At 42.4% G+C, this 25986-nt stretch overlaps 3 protein-coding genes across 4 annotated transcripts; all 3 read left to right on the top strand.

Annotated features, from left to right (window-relative positions):
- Positions 1 to 1003: 1003 nt before the first annotated feature.
- Positions 1004 to 3799, top strand: cth1 (cysteine three histidine 1). The gene is made up of 2 exons (XM_051375244.1): positions 1004 to 1275; positions 2472 to 3799. Exons 1-2 carry the CDS (start codon positions 1267 to 1269, stop codon positions 3441 to 3443), a joined length of 981 nt encoding a protein of 326 aa, XP_051231204.1. The 5' UTR covers positions 1004 to 1266; the 3' UTR covers positions 3444 to 3799.
- A 1975-nt stretch (positions 3800 to 5774) lies between these two features.
- On the top strand, positions 5775 to 13266 carry taf6l (TAF6-like RNA polymerase II, p300/CBP-associated factor (PCAF)-associated factor). Its single transcript, XM_051375210.1, has 12 exons — positions 5775 to 5930; positions 6549 to 6717; positions 6980 to 7066; positions 7156 to 7306; positions 7445 to 7495; positions 7719 to 7813; positions 7895 to 7969; positions 8087 to 8307; positions 8660 to 8792; positions 10173 to 10301; positions 10825 to 11321; positions 11409 to 13266. The coding sequence occupies exons 2-12, from the start codon at positions 6565 to 6567 to the stop codon at positions 11758 to 11760; spliced, it is 1944 nt and encodes a 647-aa protein (XP_051231170.1). The 5' UTR covers positions 5775 to 5930; positions 6549 to 6564; the 3' UTR covers positions 11761 to 13266.
- A 92-nt stretch (positions 13267 to 13358) lies between these two features.
- On the top strand, positions 13359 to 18703 carry kcnk7 (potassium channel, subfamily K, member 7). Of its 2 annotated transcripts, none has more exons than XM_051375242.1 (3): positions 13359 to 13743; positions 14590 to 14985; positions 16938 to 18703. In XM_051375242.1, exons 1-3 carry the CDS (start codon positions 13407 to 13409, stop codon positions 17213 to 17215), a joined length of 1011 nt encoding a protein of 336 aa, XP_051231202.1. In that variant the 5' UTR covers positions 13359 to 13406; the 3' UTR covers positions 17216 to 18703. The 2 variants fall into 2 exon arrangements, with proteins under 2 accessions (XP_051231202.1, XP_051231203.1); XM_051375243.1 differs by having other exon boundaries at positions 16994 to 17146.
- Positions 18704 to 25986: the final 7283 nt, after the last annotated feature.

Here is a 25986-nt window from a genome sequence, read left to right as displayed (position 1 = left end):
ATTAGAATATTTTCATACAGTCCGCGTTTTGGTTTGTTTAACTTGAATTTATACTAAATGTTGCACAAGCTGCTTTCAACCATTTACTCATTTTACCTAAGTTTTGTCCATTACTCAATGCTGTTTCAGTCATTTCTCTTACTTATTTCTACTGTTCATCCAATTCAAGAATAAAGAACAAAGTCCAAATCTCAATAAAGATTTGACAGAACTTTACGAGTTAAAAAAGTAAGTTCTTAATACAATTCAATTAAGATCCACTGATTTAAAATGAACAAACAATATAGGAACCCATTTCCAGATATAAGTACTGCAAATGAACCCTTGCTCTCTGGGCTTGATTGAAAAAAGCCTTAAACAAAGATTAGACCAAAGCCAAAGGAAATATTTGTCTATTTGTACTCAGCTGTGGCCCTGTCAGACGGCTTTTAATTAGAAGGTTTGTTTGAACTACTTCCGGCTGAGGTGTTAATTTCGACCAATCTGTAAGGAAGCCGACGGATGTTGATTGGGCCCTGAGATAAACATCCGCGAGCCGATAGCTGCCTTTTCATAAACAACGGTAAAGAAAATCAGTAAATAAGATTAATAACACAATAAGAGGACATTCAGGACGAGTGTAACTCACAATGAGTCTACCCTGTATTTTAGCATAAGCGACATTAGTTCCGCCCTAACTGGATACGGACATTAATGTATGGAAGCCTATTTCTGCCAATGTGACAAAAACTAAAGTTTCTCAAAATAACGAGAAACTTTTGATTTAGTATTTTATGAGAAACTTTCACTGTAGTTTCAATGAGTATCTCAAAATAATGACGTTTTCTGACTAATACAAAACAATACATACACATATCATACATATTACTATTATTATTATTATTATTATTATTATTATTATTATTATCATCATCCCACACTAACTACTAAAAACCTTCTCAATATTTGGATGAAGTATCACAAAGTCACTAGAATCACTTATCAGACCTGTCACTGTTTCCCGTCACATTGGCGGAAATGGGCTTCCACGTTAACGAACGTGGGCGTGATTGGCCGCTCGCGACGCAGAGCTCCAACACACCTGACGCTCATTTGGGCCGGAGGGCGCGAGCATCCGGTTTAAAGGCCCCTGTGAGTTAGTGTGCTGTGGCTCTCTTAGCAAGCAGGAGCACCGGGGTCCGCGCCATTCTACCACAGCTACCTCACTGCAGTGGACGCTTGTTCTGCCGGAGCTCACCACAAACCGCTCTCCGTCCCTTTGCAACCATGTTTGAGGTAAGTCCAGGAGCCCCCCCCCAGCACCGTGCCGTCTTCTTCAGTTGCTTTTAACTCCTCTGCTCCTTCAGCTTTCCTCCCAGCAGGTAACATAACTGTTGAGACAAATGAGTGTCTCCATTAACTGTACGGTTGCTTTACTTGTATTTGCTGTTGAAACAATTGATCACGCTGGCTGGAAAATTCTGTTTTATCAAAGTAACTGATTTTAAATGTGACTTATCGAGTAACAATACAAAACATTCTCTAGTCTAATTTCTCCAATGTGAACACTTACTGCTTCTTGATTTTTATATCTTAAAGCTGCAGTAGTTAACCTTTAAACTTTCCCTAGATCCTGACAGTATGTGAGACCCTATAAAACCCGGTTCCTCTGGCACTTCCTAGTGCTCCTAATGACATCTGAAAGAATCCACTGGGCCTGGACTAGAACATCCAATCAGAGCCTAGACAGTAGTTTGAGTCTCATTACCAGGTCCAATACTGGGGCTGGGAATGAGTCTGCAATCAGTTCAAGCCTCCAACCCAAAGTGTGGATGCCTCTTTGTCGGCTCTGGCTGGTGTCTGCAGTGTGGACACCACATAGATCAGCTAGTGGCAAACTTGAATTGCAATACCCAGTTTCAACCATAGAGTGCAGTCCCTATGCATTTCTATAGGAAGGTATGTAGAATTTGAAACAATTTGCAAAGTGTCCAGATTTTGACCTGAATCAAAGAATTCTAATAAACCCATATACAGCGTGTCAGCAGAAAAATGGTTTGGTTTGGCTACTCTTTATAAAAATGCTTTATTTAACTCTCTTGGCAAGCTGTGACTCATATCAGTGACAAGCCATTAAACCCTGAAAACATACTGGAGTAAATGGCCACAGAGTATGTGTGGTACTAAGATATGCTTTTAAGCAACAGTTTGAACAGATTACAGGTTCTTCAATGGTTGCAGTGTCACAATACTGGAGCCCAGATCCAGTCCCAGGTGGCTTTCTTAAAGGAAACCTTATCACTGGCAGATTATTGCAATCATCACCCACTGCATTGTGGGATTGCTTAGCAGAAAGTTTTATTCAATTATGTAATCAAGCACTATGTAGTGTATTTTACATGCTTGCTTTGGAGTAACACTGACAGTTCTGGCAGTCTTAACTGCCAGAAATAAACTTTTATTATCTAATGCTCAACTAATAATTTTAACAGACCAGCAGGGATGATCTGTTCCTGCCTTCCTACCAAGATGAGGAGATGGTGGACAACCTGCTGTCCAGTGAGGAGTCAGATGTAGATGGTGGCGATGGCGGACACTCCCTGGCCAAGGCCCTTCTCCCCCTGGTAGAGTCTTCCTCCCCGCCGCTCATCCCCTGGGTCTGCTCCACACGCTACAAGACGGAGCTCTGCACCAGCTACTCAACTACTGGTTTCTGCAAGTATGCTGAGCGCTGCCAGTTTGCCCACGGCCTCCATGAGCTCCATGTTCCCTTCCGTCACCCAAAGTACAAGACTGAGTTGTGTCGCAGCTACCACACGACTGGCTACTGCTACTATGGCAGCCGCTGCCTGTTTGTCCACAACGCCACCGAGCAGCGCCCCGCCCTGCGCCGACGCAGGAACGTCCCCTGCCGCACATTCCGCTCCTTTGGCGTCTGTCCCTTCGGCACCCGCTGCAACTTCCTGCATGTTGAGGGTGGAAATGGCGCCAGCGGTCTGGAGTCATCTGACGATGGCAAAGAGAAGACTCTGCCTGTCCCCAGCCCCCAGCTCCAACCACACACCAAAGAGTGGAAGCCACATGGGGCCCTGTGCCGCACCTTCAGCTCCTTTGGTTTCTGCCTGTACGGCACACGCTGCCGCTTCCAGCACGGCCTCCCCAGCAAGATCAAAACATCCGACCAGACCCAAGGAGGGTCCTTCTACCTTCAGCTCGCCCCCGGCAGCTCAGGCTTACCCTCCCCCACCTCCCCCTTCACAGCCACCTCTCCTAACTCTTCAACCTCCTCTTCTCCTCCTCCGTCGGCCTCCCCTCTGGCAACCCCTCCTGCAGAGGCCACGGCCCACAATGCCTTCACCTTCTCCAGCCAGCACCTGAGCGACCTGCTGCTGCCGCTGGCCCTCCACCTGCAGCAGCTGGAGAGCAGCAAGGCCCAGGAGATCTGGGACAACAGAGCACTCTGACTGGGTCATAGTTAGAACCAGCATCAGCACTCAACACCACAGCTCCATTAATCTACGTTTTTAAGTCATTATGTTTTGGGTTTTTTTGTTTTGGTTTTTTTAATTGAAGTTGACTTGAGAGCTTCGGTCAGCAGGTCAAGCAGGACTTGAACTGTTCAGTTGTAGACCAGGCAGTCTGTAAGGCCTCCCAAAAGGCCTCTAGTTCCTGACAGGTGGTTGCTGGTCTCCTGAAACACTACAGGTGTAGCTATGATTGTAATTTAATTTTTTAACTATTGTAAATACTTTATTATTCAACTGAGTAAATGAAATGTCTGACGGTGTCATGAATAAACCAATTTTAATCTCTAACCTTATGTCATGGTTTTGTGTGCTTACTGGTTTTCACTGTTCTTGCACACTAATACTGGAGTAAACGAGGACTGATAAGGGGCCCCTTGGTTCAATTATAGGAAATCTTAAATGCAGCATATAGAAAAGTGTAATGTTCAGAATCGGGAGGCCAGTGGACATCTTCCTGGGTGAGGTTAAGAACAGTAACCAGTGTGGAAGTTACAGCAACTCTACTGTAGAACTCTGGTTTGGCTCAAAGCTACTTGGTGTAAGAAGTTCAGTACTTTGAGGATAAATGATGTACATGATATGGAAATATAATCCAAAATACTACTCAACTTTAAAGTGCCCATTTCACACATTAAACAGTTTGTGGCAAAGTACAGGAATATCCGCTTTGGGTTTTCTATACAATGGCAATCATTCCCACCTGCCTTCCAGAGTCCAGTACAGGTGGGGTTATTGGTCCGTGTATCTTTTGGTCTGGAACCAGCTGTCACTGAATCTGTAAAAGGGGAAAAAATGAGGAAGACAGTAGGTACAATGGTGTTTTGAAGTTAAAACTATTTTTCCCTTTTGCAGGTGGTTCCACATACAGTGCCTACAAATGGACACAGCAGAGCTGCAAAATAAGAATGTGGACTAGAATTGCATTTTGTATGAAAAGTAAACAAATTAGAATTGTGTAGGATTTTGTGTTTAGTCTTTATATTTTTTTACAAGAGGTTATTAAACATTTGTGTGAAATTGTCATGATTACTGCATCATTATTGAAGTATAATGAAAATGCTTCACTCATAGCCTGGAAATATTGAGCAATATGTTTTTACAGTGGTAAATATAAGAAAATATGGAATCTGAAGGTATAAATATGGGACATTTATTCTTAAATGTCTCCAAATTGGTGCAGTAAAAATGCTTGATATTATGCGTCTAGTCTCGTGTAAAAGTCAAATATACCATCAGTAGCCAGGAAACACTGAGCAATATGTTTTTACAGTACCTCAAATATGGTCAAATATGCAATCTCTGGAGGCATAAATATGAGACTTTTATTTTGGCATTTCTCCACACTGGTGCAGTAAAGATACTTGATATGAAGTGTTTTTTTATTCATCAGGGGCACAACACTTTAATATAACATATTTTAATTATAGCTTACTGTTCTAAATACCTTTATTTTGAAAACCGGAAGTAAATACGCTGTTTCTCCGCATTTACCATAATGCTGAGAATACTTGTACACTCTAAATTTAAGTGCGGCTGATTTGACCACGGAGATCGGACTCACGGCTGGATTGACTGCAGTCTACTAGCCTACTGTTTCTTCTACACAGCACCGTCCTGTAAATGACAACATCCGGTCTCAGAATATTCTGTTTCTGTTTTCTAGTGATTTTATTTTTTGTTATATGAAATAGAAAATGAAAATCGAATATCTTTTTAAATTTCGCTCATCCCTTTCTGACCATGAAAAAGAAAAACGCTTTGTATTTCAATTTGAATTTTTGTATTTTAAAACAAAAATCAAATAACCACTCGTTTTCTGTTTTTAATACCCGTTTCTGAAAGGAAAATCCAATGACCAAAACATACACGGACCCATCAACCTACTGCTTCATACAACGTTAGTTCACTCCTCCCCGGCACTTTCCATAACATCCCTTTATTCAGGCGTCTGATTAACCAATCGGTGCCTCCCGATGCTCTTCGATCGACCAATCACTGGCCTTCACCTCGTGGCGCGTCACTAGTATACGGAAAACGTCAACATGTAGCGCTAGCATAGTCAAGTTAGCTCGATTTAAAGCGGATATTGGGACTTTCTTGTCAAACTCGTTCACTTAAATTAGGAAACGTTTTGAAACCCATTTAAATAAATGTTACATTTTACATGTATGGTTTTATTTTGCTAACTTTAAAGAGTCCTCCATAGTATATTTAATATTAATCATCAATGCGACCGGCAGGCTATTAGAAAATGGACAGAATGTGCTCTCCGGCCTTATTTTGAAGGGTTCAACGGACGTCTTCCTTTCTCATGCTTGGAACTTGACACTGTTAATGGAGCGCCTAGTGAGCAGAGTAGCTTCACCGATGTAAACTCTGCTGCTGACCGATGATAGTGAACCTTCGGCCGTTTGAGCTACTACGGTAAAGTCTGGTTCAAGTATTCCAGATTATAGTCGCATTTTGTCCGCCGTTCTTAGACAGCTTGCTATAAGCCTCTTAGCTAGCTAACTTTACAACCCGTTACTGAATGGCTCAGGCTATGAACGTGATGTGGTTGCTTTACAGTTTTTCTTTTATCTAAATAATACAGTACCGTACTTTTATACACCGATCAACGGTGGTTGTCTTTGCGCCAGATTAACTCTAATAATTGTCACTTTTGTTGTTTTAAGTTGTTTGTTCCAGCTGGTAGACGGAACCCAGATTTCATTTTGTTAGCATTCTGGGCAGCGCGTCCGCGTATTCAGAAAGAATCGTGTACCAAATCCCATTGAAAAATGTGGCGGTTTAAACATTCTTGGCATATTGTCACTAATACGTAGTGGATGCACCGGAAGTCAAGACCTGCAACGAATCTAATATGTGTTATTGTGCATTCGGGTTATATCTGACCCACCAAGCCCGACTCAGTTTTAATAAAATCTTCTAAATCTGAGCTTTGAAACGCCAGCTGTAAGAACGTTGTAAGTTAGTGCTGTGCCCCAACCTTGTGAAGTGCACTGGTCGCTGTTGTTAACGTACGGTGCTTTCCTTACACAGTTTCTGAGTGGTCGTCATGAGCATGGCGGACCGGGAGGAGCGCCGCTTCGCCGAGGTTTCCCGGGAGTCTGTCAAACTCATGGCCGAGAGTGCAGGCGTGGACCTCGGCGACGATGTGGCCTCGCTACTGGCGGAGGACGTGTGTTACCGGCTCAGGGAGGCAACGCAGGTCAGTGCTGCAGGGTGCATGGACGGATGGCTTTAATTCCACACATCCGCACTCATCCCATTTAGACACACAGTCTACAGTCACCTTGTTTCATACTCAAATGATTGATTTTGGGTGGAGTATGGCTTTAAAGGATAAGCTTTATGAGATAAACATTACCAATATACTCCTAGAGACAAATCTCTATCACATCATTATTGCTGAGTGGATATGGAATATAAAGTAGTGCAGTATTGAAGGTGTGCTGTTTGGACCCGCACAGAGCAGCTCTCAGTTTATGAGACACGCCAAGAGGAGGAAGCTGATGGTGGAGGACTTCAACAGAGCTCTGCGCTGGAGCAACGTGGAGGTGAGAATGTTGTTGTCTGTCTGTACGGTCAGTGTGACGCTCTACAGAGGTCACTGCCTTCAGCTTCTTATCCTCCCTGTGTTCTTCAGGCCATCTGTGGCTATGGGGCCCAGGATGCGCTCCCTTTCCGTTCAGTGAAAGAAGGAGAGCTTTTCTTCGTCGAGGACCGGGACATCAACCTGGTGGAGTTGGCTCTGGCCACCAACATTCCCAAGGGCTGTGCTGAGACCATGGTGCGAGGTATGACCCACCGCACTAACATAACCCAGACAGAAGTGTGCTGGATGCTGAAAGTTCACAATCCAGGTCTTTCAGTCATTACTAATGACGGACTAACACTAATAACTAATCATTTCTCCCGTTTTCTTCTCCTGTCAGTGAATGTGTCGTACCTGGATGGGAAAGGCAACCTGGAGCCTCAGGGGACAGGTATTACTCAGCCACATTATCATTAATATCAGCGACGTTTCCTCTCCTCTGTATTTGGGTAAAGAGGCAAATATCCCTGTTTATGATAATACACACATCAACCTGCGGCACCTCAACTGACTCCATAGGATGTAATAATGTTTAACAGGTGACTCCTGTTTATATGTGACCTCTGCCTCTGACTGAGTGACGGTTTCAGTGTCTGTCTGTTGACCTGTCTCAGTTCCCACAGCAGTGCAGTCTCTGTCAGACGACTTGTTGAAGTACTACCAGCAGATCACACGGGCCATCCTAGGAGAGGACCCCCACCTCATGAAGGTAGACTGCTGATCAGCACAAGCAGATGTTCTGTGAGGTTAAACAGTGATACCAGTGACATTTTTCTGCTGCGTGTTTCAGGTGGCTCTGCTGGACCTGCAGTCCAACTCCAAGATCGCCGCACTCCTGCCATACTTTGTTTATGTTATCAGTGGGGTACGATACCATTTTTATTGTTTATTCACTTTTAGAATAGTTTGGATTTTCTGTAAAAAAAAAAAAAAAAAACTGGAAATGAATGCAGTTGTTGACTGTGTGGCTGTCTCTGTCCAGGTGAAGTCAGTGAGCCATGATCTGGAGCAACTCAACCGGCTTCTCCACATGGTGAAGAGCCTGGTCCAGAACCCCTTCCTGTACCTGGGCTCATATGTGCGCAGCCTGGTATCCAGCGTCATGTACTGCATCCTGGAGCCGCTGGCCGCCTCCATCAACCCGCTCAATGACCACTGGACCCTCAGGGACTACGCAGCACTGCTCCTCAGCCACATCTTCTGGTGAGCTACTGAAACAGAGACTGTTCATACGGTTCAGATGATACGGGGTCATATTATACAATCACACGCAGGGTTTATTGTGCTTTATATGAAACTCCAAAGAATCTACCAAAAACATTTGTTTTTCAGGCCAACTGACAACAATGATTCAGAGTTTGTTTCAGTGAGTTTCCTATTGACCAACCAGCGTGGTATCAGCCTTTTTCCACCATTTAAGTTGTAACAGCAAATGGATATTTAGACATCCAGCAGACACAGAGCAACATTAAAATCCTTTTGGGCCTGTTTCAGTCCATGTGGTGAAAGTCCAAAGTATTTATTCTCCTTTTTATTGTTTTGTTTTTTTCTCTAGGACTCATGGTGATCTGGTGAGTGGTCTCTACCATCAGATCCTGCTGTCGCTCCAGAAGGTTCTGTCTGACCCAGTGAGACCGCTCTGCTCCCATTACGGAGCCGTGGTGGGGCTTCATGCTCTGGGATGGAAGGTACGTTCACTGCTTCCATCTGTAAATCTTGTGTTTCTGTAACAAAGGTTGGGTTGGAAAAATTCAGCGTTCCTGCACCATCCTAGAAAAGCTGGAAAAGTTGGAAATGTAGAGACTAGTTTTCCAGTCATGGAAATTGATTAAAATGACCAAATATCTTAGAAATGTTAGAATTTTTAGATCTCCTATGTAAACCTTGGTGTGTTTTCTGTTTGAACATCGACTGCTGGAAGGATAAGCTGTATGACGCTCCAAAGTAGGTTTACCAGATGTAAAGTGGAACTGACAGCAGTGATCTTTTCGGCATCAAGTCTGTTTTTTCCAGAGCTACAAGTGACATTCTCATATCTCCATGCATATACAGCCTGTTAATGATCACATTTCTTCTTGCTGTGATAAATAGATGCACAGTGATGAACAATTACATTTTCTAGAAGATTAATTTTCTGTAAAATGAAATAAATTCTACTTTATTTGAACTGTTATGGTCTGTAGCCAAATTAATGTAGTCAAGTTGCCCAATATTGCAGCTTATATGAAGGTTTGTTAGCAACTCCTGGGAAATGTGATGTTAAAAAGAGTAGGAAGCCTGAAATTGTCTTTGGCTTCACCACAGTCAACATGGATTACAAATAAGACAACAAGTATGCAATACAGTCCAATAGGCGTATCACAAAAAGTAAAGTGCCAAATTCCCCCGAAAAAAATGTTCTACCCAGCTCATGTTATCAGGTGAAAACAAACAACAAACACCAGCATACCTACCAGTTACACTGAGAAAGTGTGTGATTGAGACTTATGACTCCCATCTGTGATTATTGTATCAGTGTGTGTGAGACACATTCCCAAAGATCATATGTTTGTAGACATTTGTTCTCTCAAAGTATAGATTTTGATTTTGAATTACTGTCCATTCCTCTATTGTGGGGGAATCGGGAGGCAGTTTTTACAAGAAGATATCAGGACACAGAATAAATCTAGAATCACTTCCACCTTTCAATACTTTTAAAAACCTTTTAAAGTCAACTCTGACAGAACAGTGTAATTGTTTTTAACTAGGTGCCCTTTAAGTTGTATGTCTGTATTAGCTTAAGTTAAGTGTAATGTCTTGTTTGTGTTTTAGTACGTATAGTGTCAGTCTTGGCCAGGACTCCCTGGGAGAAGAGTTACTGTAACTCAATGGGACTTTTCCTGGTTAAATAAAGGTTAAAAATAAATAAATAAATAAAATGAAGGGCCCTGAATGAAATTCAGCATTTCCTAAAGTAAAAGTGTAAATGGAAAGGTGTTCTTTTATTAAATATGGCTTTGACTGCTTTGTGCTTCTCTGACCAGAAATGTCTTTGAAGCTGTGAATCCCTAAAACATTTGTGTTGGCAGGCTGTGGAGAGGGTGCTCTTTCCACACCTTCCTGCCTACTGGGCCAACCTCCAGGCTGTGTTGGATGACTACTCTGTGTCCAATGCCCAGGTCAAAGCAGATGGACATAAGGTGTATGGAGCCATCCTGGTCAGTACTGCAGTCCTTACAGTCAGCAACTACAACACTCCTGTTTGGATTTGATTTTTAGGCAAAATCCTCACTGCTAGTTAGTCATCACTTTAGTTTTTGCAAGCACTGACATTTACACCAGTGTTTCTTATAGTACATACAGCATATGCATAGTAAGCATAGCCTGTTCATTATACTACATCATGACTGTGATTTAGGTTTTATTGGACCCCTAAGTTCAGTTTAGTTAAATCATTCTGCTTTTCTTAGTTTCTCATATATCTAAAATGTTGCAATGTTGGATGTTGATATTAAATGAAGCCAAAGTGTCAAGTGATGAGGTAGCTTTATTTACATCCTAGAATATGAAAGGGTCAGTTTTGCTGTATTCTTTGTAAAGAAGAGTTTGTATGTATGTATGTTAAGTACTGTATCTTGTGTGTGAAGTTGACATCTTGTGCTTCCATAAACATTCAGAGCACATTTCCCACGTGGCATTGCAGCTGTTTGCAGTCAGTAAGTTCCCCTGTCTGTCCTGCAGGTGGCAGTGGAGCGCCTGCTGAAGATGAAGGCTCTGTCTCTGTCTCAGCCGGCAGAGGGAGGCTCCAGTGGTCAGCTGGGCTCTGTGGCAGGCGCTATGGGCTACAGGGTGAGCTCCCCCGGCCTGAGCCCCCCTCCAGAGCCCCTGTCAGAGGCTGCCCTGGGAATCGCCAGCCACCTTCAGGCGGGCGGGGCTGGCTGTCCCTGGGAGGAGTGGACCCCAGTCCCTCTGCCCGCCATGTACTGCGAGCTCTACTCCTTCTTCGGAGACAGCCTGGCCGTCAGGTTCAGTACAGGTCCCGGCTTCGGCAGCTACCCCCCCTGCACCCCGTCCCAGCTCGGGGACGCCAGGAAGGAACCCCCCGGCCTCGCCTCCAACCCTGATACCACCCGAAAGATGCCACAGCTGACTGCCAACCTCAACATCAGCCCCAGGCAGGATGGGAGTCCCCGCACTGATCCGCCCCCACCCAGCCTGGCAGCTACCGGACCTGGAAGGTGAACCAGTCTGACCCTCTCTGAAAGCTCAACTGTTGGGTTTGTGTCTGCAGTGCTGAATGTAGCTGACTTCCTTCTCTCCTCCAGGTCCTTGGCTCGCTCCTCCTCCTCCTCTTCCTCCTCCTCTGTGCAGCGCTCCAGATCTTCCTCATCACGTTCAGGCCAGCGTTCGGCTGGTCTGTCTCGCGACGTTTTCCCCAAAGCCCGCTTCACCTCCCCTCAGACTGGAATCCCGGTGTTCGCCTTCCTCATCGGCGGGCGGCAGATGGGTCGCCGATGCCAAGGCCGCCGCCCCTTCCAGACCACCTTCGCCCCAACTCCACCTCTTCCTGCCATCCCGCCACGTGCCTATGCTCACAAACTGCCTGTCATTGGCAGGGTGGGCAAACCTGTACACCGCTGGGCGTGTTCCCATTACTCCCTACATCTGCCGCTCTAGGGAGGAGCTTCAGACTGCAGAGCTACAGACTAACAGACCCTTGTTCACATTCTCAGCTTTTATGATATTTCATAGTTCAAGTTGCAAGGATTCAGATTTCTTATCAAGGTGGAGAACAATATTGGATATAAGTCTTTATGGTCAATTCCAACTGATTTAAAGCTGCTATATGTAGTATTTGAAAATGTCTGACGTTGGCACCCCCTAGTGGTGGTATCAAAGAAGACAGTGGTGGACAGCAAAGTCCAGCACTACTCCACCTACGTACACAACCCACTGAAACTGCACCAGCTTTCACTAGGAGGGATTCATTTTTCTACAAACAAACTTTTTAACTTCTAAGAAAGATGCTACAACTACATAAAAACTCAGCATATATGAGCTTTAATATGAAGTGACGCCGGCATGGACCACAACAATGTAATCAGGATACATGTTGTTTTTTTCATATTTTGGCTTTTGAGCCAGGAGGCAAGTCAATCAAGAAACCATTTCTCACTTTGACATCAGATAGGCAGCATAATAAATAAATAAATAAATAAAATAATGGCAGTTTCCTGTATGTGTGCGGTGCTGTTGGTGTGCAGCTGGTATACTAATTTATGCCCCAAGGACAAACACCCTGCATTATAAATAGTAACACGTAGTACTACTCTTCCTTTATTCCCTTCTCCATCCACAGCTATGAATGATGCACATCAGAAGTGATTTAGAAGTGGGTATACCCAATGCAGACAGACAATACCCTGCACTACACCACTGCACACGTGTTGTCAAATTGCTTGTTAATGAGAATTATTATATTATTATTAACGTTATGTGTTGAAGATGTTTTCTTGATTAGATTTGCCATTTATTTGGCCACTGAAACGTTAAAGTTATGAACACAACACTGACTTATTGTCACCTTTTTAAGTTGATACGGTGAATCTGTTAGTATCATTTGGAGTCATGTTCATGTCCCGATGAATGTAAGTCCAATATTCACGCTGTTGTTGTTGTTTTAGTCTCCTCCAACTCTTTATCTGCTGAATGCTCCACTGTGGCCCCTTTTCCACCAAATTAGTTCTGGTTCTTGACCCAGTTCTGTTTAAGATTCTTAGAACCATGCTGCCATCTAGCAGCCAGTCCACATTTCCACCAGTTTTGAGTGGAACCATAGTAATCAGATGCATTATCAGCAGAGGGCTCTGTACATTGCACATGCAGAATATGACGTGCCAGCTTTGCTTTTGGTCGAAATGCTCTGAACAGCTCAAAACTAGGTCCTTGAACCGGAATGTGGTCGATTCCCTGTTGGTGGAAAAAGGCCTGTGTTCATCCGAGTGTCAGTAACAGGATCCCACACACAGGAGAGACTAGAAACTATGGAGTATGGAGTGATGGGTAGAATGGTTATTCCTCCCTGACTGAATACCTGCTGAGGACAGTTTATAGGACTGCTTGTCTGACATCTTGAACATCTGCTGTTTTCATAGAATAAAAATATCTGTTGTAGTTTTGAAACCTGGCTGACTTCTATAATTCACAATTGTTTTCTCCTCTGGCTGAGTCCAACCTGCTCTAGCTTTCTAAATATTTAAAGCCTAACTATCCTTCAGTATCTGGTTGCAGTCTGCAGAGAAATAGAGCAGAGAGGACCAACAATGTCCCGGCTCACGTCCTCACTGGCTCTGTTCTGTCAGGTCAACGCGCTCTCCTGCCTGGTCCTCTGCTACCTGCTCTTCGTCGTGCTGGGAGGTGTGGCGTTCACGGCCGTGGAGAAGCCGGTGGAGAGGGAGCTGAGGGCCGAGGTGGAGGAGCTGCGTCGCTCCTTCCTGCAGGAGAACCCGTGTGTGCAGGAGAGCGGGCTGAGGGAGCTGCTGGGGAAGGCTCTGTCCGCTCACCGCAGCGATGTGGCCGTTCTGAAGGCTGACGCTGAGGAGAGGAGCTATGACTTTACATCTTCTCTTTATTTTGTCATTGTCACTCTGACCACCATGGGTAAGATGCAGTCAATGCAGACATCTTAAACCAGGCTGCAGCTAGTCAATATTTTCATTATTGATCATGATCAATAATAATTTATCAATAATAATTATTGATCTTTTCCCATTTCATTCTGTACAATCAACTTTAAAAAAAATTAGAATCATTGTGTTTTTGTTACCTTACGATGAACTGTTTTATCTACAGAGGGAGAGGGTCCAGTGTGTGGGGTTTAGTGGCATCCAGCGGTGTAGAACACAAGAAATTATCTTAATCTAGAGACAGCATTTGGTTTGTACTTTCTGGGCTACTGTAGAAACATGGTGGTTCAACAGGAAACAAGAGGATACAAACATCTAATTCTTCAGTAACGAAAACACAATGATTTTTATTTTCAGGTGATCATACACTGATGAAAACATATCTATGGGTATTATATTCCATTTCTGACAGTCCTTCAATAATGTTAAACAATGGACCTCTAAGTAAATCTTGCTTATAGTACTCAATATACTGTTAAGTTTCAAATGCAGGATTGTTATTAGATGTAGTCACACACTATCATTATTCATTTAATAATGAATTAAAGTGTGGATAAGACACATCCATCAGTTTTATTACAATGGAAGTCTGTTGAGTGGTAGATTTAGATAGATCCATCATTTGAGTTAATCATACCGGTTCTAGCTTCTTAAATGTGAGTGACTGCTGGTTTTCTCAGTCTCCTGTGATAGTAAACTTCAAATCTTTAGGTTTTGGACTGTTGGTTGTTTCTTTGGGCTCTGGAGCATTGTGGTATAGACTCCACAATGAATCGATTGAGGCCAGAATGGTTCCTGTATTTGTCATTTTCCTCCTCAGGCTCAGACTCCTACACCCCCAAATCATACGAGGCCAAGCTCTTCTGCATCTTCTACTGCATCCTGGGGATCCCCCTCACCCTCTTCCTCCTCACCCTCCTCTCCAACATCCTCCTCCCTGTTGTCACACACGCTCCCGTCCACCACCTGTGCACTTACTGGGGTATGCCCTACGCCCGGGCCGCCCTGGTCCATGCCGGCCTCCTCTCTGCGCTCGTCCTGTCCCTCCTGTTCCTCCTCCCCGCCCTCCTGGTCTGCGCTGCGGAGCCGGACTGGAGCTTCTTGGACGCCCTTTTTTTCTGCTTCATTGTCCTGAGTACTGTCGGTCAGGGGGGAGACTCTCTGGGGAGGACCTGGGGCCCAACGGCCAGGGAGACCCTCGAACTACTCACCACATGTAAGTAAAAGGATCATGTTTGAGTCATGTTTGTGTAAGAATAATATCTTTAATTATATAGCATCACAACAAAGTTACAGAATGCTTCACAAATAAAGCAAAGAACACATAAAATGGCATGGAAACGCATAAAAACAGCACCGAGAAACTTAAACAGAGTAATACTAGAATCAGAGAAGCTGGTGCAATATAAGTATGTTTTGAGCTTAGATTTACTGACTGCCTTGGGGCTCTTATTTCAAAAGCTCTGTCCCCTTTAATCTCCAGCCAAGAGTCTGGAACAGATAAAGGCCCCTGTCAGAGGATCTCAAAGTGCGAGCAGGGTCATACGGGTATAAAAGATCCGTAATATACTGGAGAGTCAGACCATTTAGGGCCTTGTAAGTAATTAAAAGCAGCTTAAAATCAATTCTAAAGCATGGAAGCCAGTGTAAAGAGGATACATTATATTGATTAAATGTGTTGTTGTGAATTAACTTACATTAGAACTGCAACAATATCAGTCTGCAGGGTTTGACTTTAAAGCTAACTTCAAGCTAAAAAAGTAACTAACTTTTAACTTGAAGCTAAAAAAGTAACTTTTAGTCATATTTGCTGAAACTTCCACTATATCCTGACAGTAGTACCCAAAGTGTCAGCATTTGACGACTAGGGAATGATACTCAATCAACTATCTTTCTCAGCTCTCATTGGTTGTTTCCATTCAGATTATCTGTCTTGTACTACTGTCAGGATAAAGTGAAAGTTTCAGCAAATATGACAAAAAGTTATTTTAAAAAAAGTTACCACCTGCAGCTTTAAGCTGTATATCATAATATTATTATTTCAAATGATGTGTAAGGTGTCACTAACCCATTAGTTTTTTCATTTTTATTCCATTTTTAATTTTTTTTTTTAAATGGATTTTTGTCACAGCAACTATTTTGACATGAAATAGTAGGGTAAACACCGGTGTTACCAATAATAATAATTAAGGTTTGGTTTGGTTTCCTTTAATGTGGCAGAGCCTTTCTAGTGAGCACCCTGACCCTGTTCGTTGAATAGATTACATTTCCACCAGTTTTGAGTGGAACCATAGTAATCAGATGCATTATCAGCAGAGGGCTCTGTACATTGCACATGCAGAATATGACGTGCCAGCTTTGCTTTTGGTCGAAATGCTCTGAACAGCTCAAAACTAGGTCCTTGAACCGGAATGTAGTCGATTCCCTGTTGGTGGAAAAAGGCCTGTGTTCATCCGAGTGTCAGTAACAGGATCCCACACACAGGAGAGACTAGAAACTATGGAGTATGGAGTGATGGGTAGAATGGTTATTCCTCCCTGACTGAATACCTGCTGAGGACAGTTTATAGGACTGCTTGTCTGACACCTTGAACATCTGCTGTTTTCATAGAATAAAAATATCTGTTGTAGTTTTGAAACCTGGCTGACTTCTATAATTCACAATTGTTTTCTCCTCTGGCTGAGTCCAACCTGCTCTAGCTTTCTAAATATTTAAAGCCTAACTATCCTTCAGTATCTGGTTGCAGTCTGCAGAGAAATAGAGCAGAGAGGACCAGCTCTCATTGGTTGTTTCCATTCAGATTATCTGTCTCGTACTACTGTCAGGATAAAGTGAAAGTTTCAGCAAATATGACAAAAAGTTATTTTAAAAAAAGTTACCACCTGCAGCTTTAAGCTGTATATCATATTATTATTTCAAATGATGTGTAAGGTGTCACTAACCCATTAGTTTTTTCATTTTTATTCCATTTTTAATTTTTTTTTTTAAATGGATTTTTGTCACAGCAACTATTTTGACATGAAATAGTAGGGTAAACACCGGTGTTACCAATAATAATAATTAAGGTTTGGTTTGGTTTCCTTTAATGTGGCAGAGCCTTTCTAGTGAGCACCCTGACCCTGTTCGTTGAATAGAACAGAACAATAATGCATCTTTCTCTCTGCACAGGTTACCTACTGGTAGGCCTGGTGGTGATCATTACCTTAAAGGATACTGTCCTGCAGGTTCCCCAGGTCTGCGCGGTGATGAGGCTCTTCTCTGGTCCGCAGTACACTGAGCTGGAAGGCGTCTATCTCAACGAACTGACGATGAGTGACGACAACACTGAGGAAGAGCCCCAGTACTCCCAGTCCATCTGTACTGTCTCCTCCACTCCATTAGAGCTGTTGTCAGGCCGGCCCGCTCACCCCCACCCACCCAGAACCTCTACTCCCGAAACCACCTGACCTTTACAACTGGAAACTGTTCACACCCCTTTAGCTTCTGACATTAAGGTGTTTCACTATTCAAATACACTTCAGTCCAATTTGATCAAATTCTGTGGAGTCAGATATGGGCCACCAGCCAAGTGAATTTAAATGATTCGCTCTGAATTTAAATGTAAAGCTAAACTGAATTATTTCTCATGTTAATATCCATGTTTAGCTTTCCAACAACATACTGCAGCTCATGGATGCAACGCTGAAAGACTGAGGTGGTCAGTTTTTAGGAATATTCAACCATCATCTACTGAAGCGGACCAGTACTCGATGGTACTGCTGATTTTTGTCCACATGAGTACCCTTACTTCTTATTGAGTACCGCCACGTCTGGTGAGCACGACCGTACACACCACTGAGGTCACCCAGGTCTGAGATTTTTTCTGAGGGGTATATGAAAAAAGTCGTAAAATAGAAAATAGTAAGTCCAGTCTGTCTGGTAAACCTGCCTATTGCAATGCTGGTGAAAACAGCTTAATACTAAAACAACACTGAAAATGTCCTTAGGATGAGGATAAAACACTCCAAAAGAATGATTTTATGTTGCGTGACTTTTTTGGGAGAGCTGGGGAGGGTTTTTTATTTTTTCGTCTCATTCAAAATGTCTATTTTATTTCAGCCTTTCATTGTAGTATAGTAGTTACATAAATAGCTACATCAGGAAGACAACTTTCACTTTCCACATACAGAGGACAACAGCTGTCTGGATAATTCACACTACCTATTGTACTTTAGTGGCTGGTAACGCATGCAACCTTTTCCACTGTGTCTCTGGTGTTTTATTTCTTCCTGTTAGCCATTGAAAAGGCCTTCAAAAGTTTTTTTAATGGGCGTTGCTTAAACAAACAGGTAGCAGGAACGAGACTGACCACAAGGTGTCGTAACTAACTAATGTACAGCTGCAGTCCAGAGGGGTATTGCACAAAAGTAGAATAAAGAAATTGAGCAAGCGCGGCCTGACCTACCTGCTCGGCGCATCCTGGCTTAATCGGTTGCACGTTTGCCGAGCCAGGATGAAAAGGTGCGGCTATGTTAAGCCAGGTGTAGATAGTCGGGATAAGTGCGTGTTCACGGCATACTGAAATAGACCTCGCGATCGCTCACAGAATCACCGATGGGAACATGGATAAGAGTCGCGCTTCATATTTCACGGCCGCTGAACAACAGCTCCTGATGGAGTTCTATGAAGAGGTGGAAGATATCATAAGAAAAAAGGCAATACCAATGCCATAATTAAAGAAAGAGAGAAAGCCTGGCAGACAATAGCGGACCGGCTTAATGCTTAAGTAGTCCAAAACTGTACAATTAATAAACGGTGCTCCACTGGAACTGTCATAATTAGGCTCCAATTAAAGGACTAAAGGAGTTACTTTAAGTCCACTAATCAACTGTTGTACACTTTGCTTTAAATGTGGCAAGTAGAGGTTCATGTTACTCAGGAAATGTAAAGTATGATTAAGTGCAAACAATTATCCACAATCTGTGTCATTTAATCTATTTTTATCTATTTTATCTTTCTATCCTTCATAAAGAACAACCTTGTCTGGCCATAAAAGGACCGGGCAGCAAGTTAAAGTTAAATACAAGAACATTTTGCAGGCTGGTCAGTGACTATAAAGTAGATAACAGTGAATAAATGAGGTGAATAGATTAGGTGTCTGCTGACATGTTGAATGTCTGTGTGATTGTAGCAGTTAAAAAAAGCCCATAGAACTGGCACAGGGGGCGGCCCACCAAGCCAGGATATGTACGGAAAATAATTCCTTTATTGAGGTTCTCTGCATCCCCAACAGAATAAAGGAAGCTCCCACCTGCAAAACATCTCACTGTACCACAGACCATCTGTGGTACAGTGAGAGCATGGCTTCCTGCCGTCTTGTGCTGTATTTTTGGACCCAGCAGCCTACATAAATATCTTAGTCCATCACCTGAGAATCTGTATCTCTCAATGAGATAGTCATCTCCAACGGCCAATGGGTCTGACCTGTCCCAGAAGACTCTTTCATGACTAAATGCTCGACTGAGGATTAGGGCTTCCTCATCCAGTACATCCTCCAAAAAAGGGCAAGCCATTATGAAGAGGGAACAGGTGAATGGGAGATAGATAGATAGATAGATAGATAGATAGATAGATAAATATTCCTTTATTTGTCCCACAATGGGGAAATTCCAATGTAACAGCAGCAAAGTGGATGGAGAGAAAACAGTATAAATAAACAGTAAGAGTATCCAATCCAATCCAACTTTATTTGTTAAGCACTTTAAAAACAACCAAAGTTGACCAAAGTGCTGTACAGGAGAATAAATAAGACATCATAAATATAAACAGTGATGGTGATGATGAAGACCACTGTGAGGAATATAAACAGTGATGATGATAACACTGGAAAGTTCCCGTGGCAGACAACACGGACGAAGTCCGACGGCGACGAGCTCGATGTCCGGGCTGCAGACGCTCTTTCACACAGTCGTGCCCGGCGTTACACCACCTGTTGTTTATGAGCACGGACAGTCCCCCTCCTTTCTTCATGCCGGTCGCGGTGGTGTCCCTGTCGGCTGGAACCGTCTGGAAGCCGGGAATGGTGACGTTGGAGTCCGGTATCTGCTCGTGTAGCCACGTTTGTAGGGTTTAAAGCTCCTCTTCTTCATCCTCCGTTTAACCCCCGCTCTGCAGCCTCACCGTCTCCTCAGCTCCTCCGGTATGGAGGGTCTCTCTCCAGTCAGGATGCTAGGGGGCCTCAGGGCGATCATCTGGTCGCGGGTGTAAACAGTGCAACTCGCCGTCGCCATGGAGACCCGTGCAAACAAAAAATCAAAAGTGCTCAAAAACGCCCAAAAAGTATTTAACGTTAGGCGACGTGAACAAAGTAGTAAGAAAGTAAGAAAACAGTTAAAAATAGAAAAAAACACACTGAAACTACAACAATGGTAGGAGCTGCCATGACAGGCTGCCGTTGTCGCCGGCGCCATTCCATAATCAGTAGGGAAATAATAAAAAAACACTATGTACTAGATGTGTAAGTATATATATATATACTATATTGCCCTATTGTCACAGATTTCATTGAAAACACCTTTGCAACTTCATCAGCTGTGTTTTGTAATCTCAATTACTGCAATAAAACACATATTTATGCAGTTTGACAAGCAGTCTTCATTAGCATAGCAATATAACACTTGTCCTGAGTAATAATACTACCACTTGAATCAATATAAAAAGACTGTTGCAATTACAAACAGCCAACAGATTGAAATGAAATAAGAAATTACAATATATATGTAATATTTTAATGCAGGATAATTAAAATGATGCAACATACTTAGAAAGACCATGGACATGCTGTAAAACACATTAATTCCTCACAGGATTGACGGTGGAAATACAGGTGAATCACTAGGACTTATCTTAGCCTTGCTGTTAGCCTGGTCTGGAGCAGGCTAACTGCAGAGAATAAATCACCATAGTAACTTGGCCGGGATAAGTTTAACCTGCTTTCATGCAACCGACTTGAGGCTAAATTCAGCCAGGATAACCAACATATCCCGGGTTAATCCCTTATCCTGGTTTTGTGCAATACCCCTCTGGTCTGAGGGAAGAGGTTGTGTTCAACGTTTGTGCCACTCCACAACAGTGGTTCCCAACCTTTTTCCTTAAAGAGCACCTTTCTCTATCGTTGAGTAAACTGATGACCCTTCACTAATTAGTCAATGCAATAACTGCAGGAAGTTTGTGTAAAATTAGCGATTTGGATGAATTTGGAGCAGATTATTTCCTGTGAATATTGATCAGAGATGAGTTTTCCATATTTTTAGGAACTTTTTTTTTTGTCTGTATTATATATATTTTAACAATCATACATACTTAACAGGCTTCTTTTTTAAAGTCAGTGTTTTTGTCTCCCTGTTGCGTCACCATTGTTCTATTAGCTCTTTACTTGTTTAAACTACTTTTCTACAGCAGGACGAGACTGTTTATCTGAGAGTGAAGGCTCTGTGAATACAGCTTGTGTTCAGGTCTTTACCATCTTTTTACTTAGATAAGATAAGATAAGATAAGATAGACTTTATTGATCTCACACTGTTGAAATTCACTCGCTACAACAGCTCCAGATACAACACAACACAATAGAAATAAAAAATACACATTAAATAAAAATAGAATAGAAAAATCCAAGATCTAATAGAAAAAACAGAATAAGATTAACATGTACACTATATACAGCGTTTTATATACAGATGTGGTTGATAAGGAACATTGCACAGGTCACAGCAGGAGGTAGTGGCATGGTGTAGAAAAAAATCTAATTGCACAGGATAAAATATATACAGCAGTATAGTTTAGAGGAAGTATATCCAATCCAATCCAATCCAACTTTATTTGTTAAGCACTTTAAAAACAACCAAAGTTGACCAAAGTGCTGTACAGGAGAATAAATAGGCTGTATAGGCTATGAATAAAGAGTATAGGTATAATAATAATTTGCTTGTATGGAATTTTATACGTTTGTAAATATATCTATATATCTATATCGATATAGATATATATATCTATATCTATCCAAGTTTTCTTACACCCCTTAAAAACAAGAAGGCCTTGCCACCCCTGTGAAGGGGTTGGGTGTCCCAATTCCCAGGTTCGCAACCACTGCTCTAATTTGGTTAAAGATCAGGAAAAAGCTTCTGAATGACTTGTCTCACTGGTTGTAGCTTCATGAGCCTCAGTGTGATGTGTATAGATAAGAAGGGTGTGGAATATATCTCTGCACATCTGGAGCCTCGCACTGTTTGTCCAACCAACAACTCACTGACAGTGCATCAACACAAGCAGTCAGGTTGCAAACAAACGCCCAGGTTCTATCACAAATTTTGTTGGAAGAGAATATGAAAGCTATACTTGCTGTAGTCGCCGGTTCAAACATTACCTTTGCAAAGAGGAGATTGTTTTTTTAGGTCAGTAACTTTAGTGAGTACAGTGTTCTCATTACTGATGTTGTAATAGAGCTGAATCCTTCTTTAAAACATGACTCTACTCTAAAAAAAGACTCAATATCGATGCAGCAGAACCAGAGATATTGCCTTTTTTATCCCACACTTTTTCTTTCACTACCCATAATGCAACTTGACTGTTGGGAGATGTGGGTATGCTATGCTAGTAGCAGTTAGTAGCCTGGAGCCTCTAGCCCACAGCAGAGATGAGTAAGATCAGTTCTTTCTCCACACCAACAGATATTTTCTTTATTTTCAAACCGACTCTGACTCAGTTGAGGCTATTTATCATATTCACAGAGCTCCTTTCTGGGAACACTAAAGGCTTCATAACAAATATAATTTTTTTTGTTTTAAATCTATAATAGTACCCAGGGGGCACTAAGGTAGCTCAACTGGTAGAGCGCTGAATATGAACAGAAAATCCCAGCATCACTTTAGCTTTTTCAGAAAAACTCTAATGAAGTGATGGAATTATGACATCCCTCACTCTCCTCTGCAGTGCTTTGGAGCAGTGCATTAGGAGTGAATGCTGCTTTGATGAACCATCTAACTGAAGGTGCAGACTGCTTTACTTGGAGCTGCAACAGAGGCCTGTTGTGTGTTCTCCTACTATGGTTGTGTTTGTACAAGGCACAGAGGACTATGGGAGGGTGCCACCATGAATCTGAGCTTGTGCCTAGCACTGCCAGCTCTCGCCCCTCCCTAGTAACACACACACACACACACACACACACACACACACACACACACACACACTTTTCTTTGCTCGTGAGATTATCAATCTTGTTAGTCCACCTCCTTGAGTGTATACACTGAGGTTATAGGGCATCCCGGTAACAGCCATGAGTGAGTGTACGCACAGGACAGGGGGGGACGATGTGCTAAATGTGCTACATTAAGTGTTTATTCTTATTGTTATGTCGCAGTGTCCATATGTTGTTTTTTTTCCGTATCTATGGATGTATGTACAGACTGCGGTAACACATTTCCTGTGAAGGACATTAAAGTATATTATTTTTATTATTATTATTATTATTATTATTATTAGATATATGGTGTGAAATATATATATATTTATGAATAAGTCACAACATTTTTCAGCCACATTCTGTCAGTGAGCGATGGAAACTATGGTTAGTTACTGGAACAATCTGTTTTTGTTGCATGCATTTAACACCGTTTTTGTGTGAAGCCACAAATTTAGTGTTAACTTACTCTGGCAGCACAAACAAGTACTCAAGGGCATTTTAAAAAATGCTAATGTTTGTCAGTTGAAGCTGCAGTAGGTAACTTTTATGAAAATATATTTTTGTCATACTACCAGTAGAACATGAGACAGATAATCTTTGAACAAATCAGGTTCCTCTGTCTCCTCCTAGTGCTCCTAATGGCATTTGCAAAATTTCACCGGCCCGAACAAAAACAACCAATCAGAGACAAGAAATGGTAAATGGACCTGTACTTGTACAGCGCCTTTCTAGTCTTCCGACCACTCAAAGCGCTTTTACACAACGTGCCACATTCACTCAGCGATGGCAAAGTCCATCGAACACAAACTAACATTCATACACCGATGCACGGCATCAGGAGATATTTGGGGTTCAGTATCTTGCTCAAGGATACTTCGACATGTGGCACCAGGAGCCAGGGATCGGACCCACAACCTTCCGATTAAGGAACGGCACGCTCTGCCTCTGAGCCACAGCTGCCCGGTTGCATCTTTCAGTAAACTACACATTGTCTAGTTGTTAAATACTGACACTTTGGGTTCGTGGCTTGAAGCTTTGGGACTGAAAGCTGTGTCGGTTGAAATAGAAATGAGTTAAAACTGAATAATTCTCTTTTTTTAGTCATTTTGCTAACAAGGGGGATGGCATCACCCCTCAGATCGCCTACTGCTGAGGAGGAGGAGGAGGAGGAGGAGGAGGAGGAAACCTGTGGATATCAAACATATTTCAATTGTTAAGTGAAAGAAAGAGACTCTAATACATTAACTTTTCAATAATAATTTTTCAATAAAAATATTAAAATTGAGGGATGTCTGTATAATAGCATTGACATATTATATATACAATTTCTTTTCACTGCAAATCCTAACAACACATCTTAAAAAAAGAAGTAAGCTAACATGACTTAATCCTCCAAAATACTCAGTCACTCATTCCCATGAATTAAACCCAACTCTTTTCAAATTCACTTACTTTATTGGCGGGGCGCGTCATTAAGGATTAAATATGTCCAATACAGCCTACTTCTTAACAACACTGTAGGGTCAGTCCACCTGCGACCTGACGTCACAAAAGCGCCTATATATATATATATATATATATATATTTATTTATTTCTTTTTATTAAGATTTGAATTTGTTGTTGCCAGTCTCCAGTGCCACTCGAAAGGCTGCTTTCAAGCACATTTGTCAGACCAAATAAAAGCCTTATTTAATGACATATTTAACGTGTATTTAATAGCTGCGGGGCGGGGCGGGGCGGGGCGGGTTGTGAAAATAGATGCGGTTGTGCGGGGCGGGATGGAGCGGGACCCGCGGGTTGGAAAAAACCCCGACCCACGCATCACTAGTGTTCTTGTGACCACAAACATACATTTTGAGTTGTAGTCGGAAAGCAGGAAATGGTGGAATATCAGTTGTTATGTTGCTGATGTGTTTTCAGCTGAGTCACTGCTGAGTGTCTTCATTGTGCTCCTCTTCCTCCAGTCAGCGGTTTCTACAGACACACAGATGACGGATGGTCATGACAACCTTGTGATGTCTGGTCACCAGACACATGAGCCTCCTCGGACCTGCCCAACACCGTGTCAACACCATGGCCAAGTGCTGCACCAGAACCAGTGAGAGAGAGACAAAGACCAGTTGCCTCAAGGGAAGCGAGCTGTTGTTGACTCACACAATTGTTGGACCCTCAGCGACCCACAACAATGCAGCTGTTAGCCTTCTGCTATTACTACCAATACTGTAAAGCTAATTTTAAAGCTGCAGCAAACAATATTTTTCTGTGTACTTTTTATATTGAATATTTTTTATGTATAATGTGAAAAGTATAACTTTTAGCTTATTGTTAAAGTTCCAGTGTGGGCTTGAGTGGCATCTAGCGGTGTAGTTGCAAAACACAACCCCCTCGCTTCACCCTCCCCTTCCAAGTGTGGAGGAGAAACTATGGTGGTCACAAAACGCACAAAAAACCCCAACGCCCCATCAAGAGCCAGTGTTTAGTTTGTCCTTTCTATAGAAACATGGCGAATTCCATGAAAGGTGACCCACAGAACATCAAAGCGGCTCATTCCAAGGTAACAAAAACACAACAGTTCTTATTTTCAGGTGATTATACACTAAGGAAAACATACCTATGAATATTACCGTATATTCCATTTCTGACAACAGATCCTCCTAAATGTTACACACTGGACATTTAAGCAACTGTCCAGAACCCCATAGCAACCGCCAAAAAATGCTGCAGAAGCCTTCAACCACCCAAAGCATCAACTCAACTTCTATAACCACAGCAAAGTATATAATAATGGAGAATGTTATTATTTGGATCTACAGTATATGAAATGGCATATGGTGCTATTGTATATAATGGTGTGTAAAGTCTGTTCAAAGGTCACACATGAGACTGTTGCATCATGGTTGCATGGAGACTGCAATGTTCTGTGACCTTATTAATATTGTGGCGCTGCTCTCGCTGCTCTCGCTGTGCTTCTGACGGACAGCTCACAGGTGTTTGGCTTA

The sequence above is a fragment of the Dicentrarchus labrax genome, unplaced genomic scaffold (assembly GCF_905237075.1).
Source record: "Dicentrarchus labrax unplaced genomic scaffold, dlabrax2021, whole genome shotgun sequence".
Classification (NCBI taxonomy): Eukaryota; Metazoa; Chordata; class Actinopteri; family Moronidae; genus Dicentrarchus; species Dicentrarchus labrax.
Note: the sequence above shows the minus strand (reverse complement) of the source record. Positions and strands in the feature narration are given on the sequence as shown.

What these genes read in the sequence shown, in the direction of transcription:
- kcnk7 (XM_051375242.1), top strand. Translation starts at nt 13,407, where the DNA reads ATGTCCCGGCTCACGTCCTCACTGGCTCTGTTCTGTCAGGTCAACGCG. An exon ending in TGTCACTCTGACCACCATGG is followed by an intron (nt 13,744 to 14,589) that starts GTAAGATGCAGT and finishes TTTCCTCCTCAG; the next exon opens with GCTCAGACTCCTACACCCCC. An exon ending in CCTCGAACTACTCACCACAT is followed by an intron (nt 14,986 to 16,937) that starts GTAAGTAAAAGG and finishes CTCTCTGCACAG; the next exon opens with GTTACCTACTGGTAGGCCTG.
- taf6l (XM_051375210.1), top strand. Translation starts at nt 6,565, where the DNA reads ATGAGCATGGCGGACCGGGAGGAGCGCCGCTTCGCCGAGGTTTCCCGG. An exon ending in AGGACCCCCACCTCATGAAG is followed by an intron (nt 7,814 to 7,894) that starts GTAGACTGCTGA and finishes TGCGTGTTTCAG; the next exon opens with GTGGCTCTGCTGGACCTGCA. An exon ending in TTGTTTATGTTATCAGTGGG is followed by an intron (nt 7,970 to 8,086) that starts GTACGATACCAT and finishes GTCTCTGTCCAG; the next exon opens with GTGAAGTCAGTGAGCCATGA.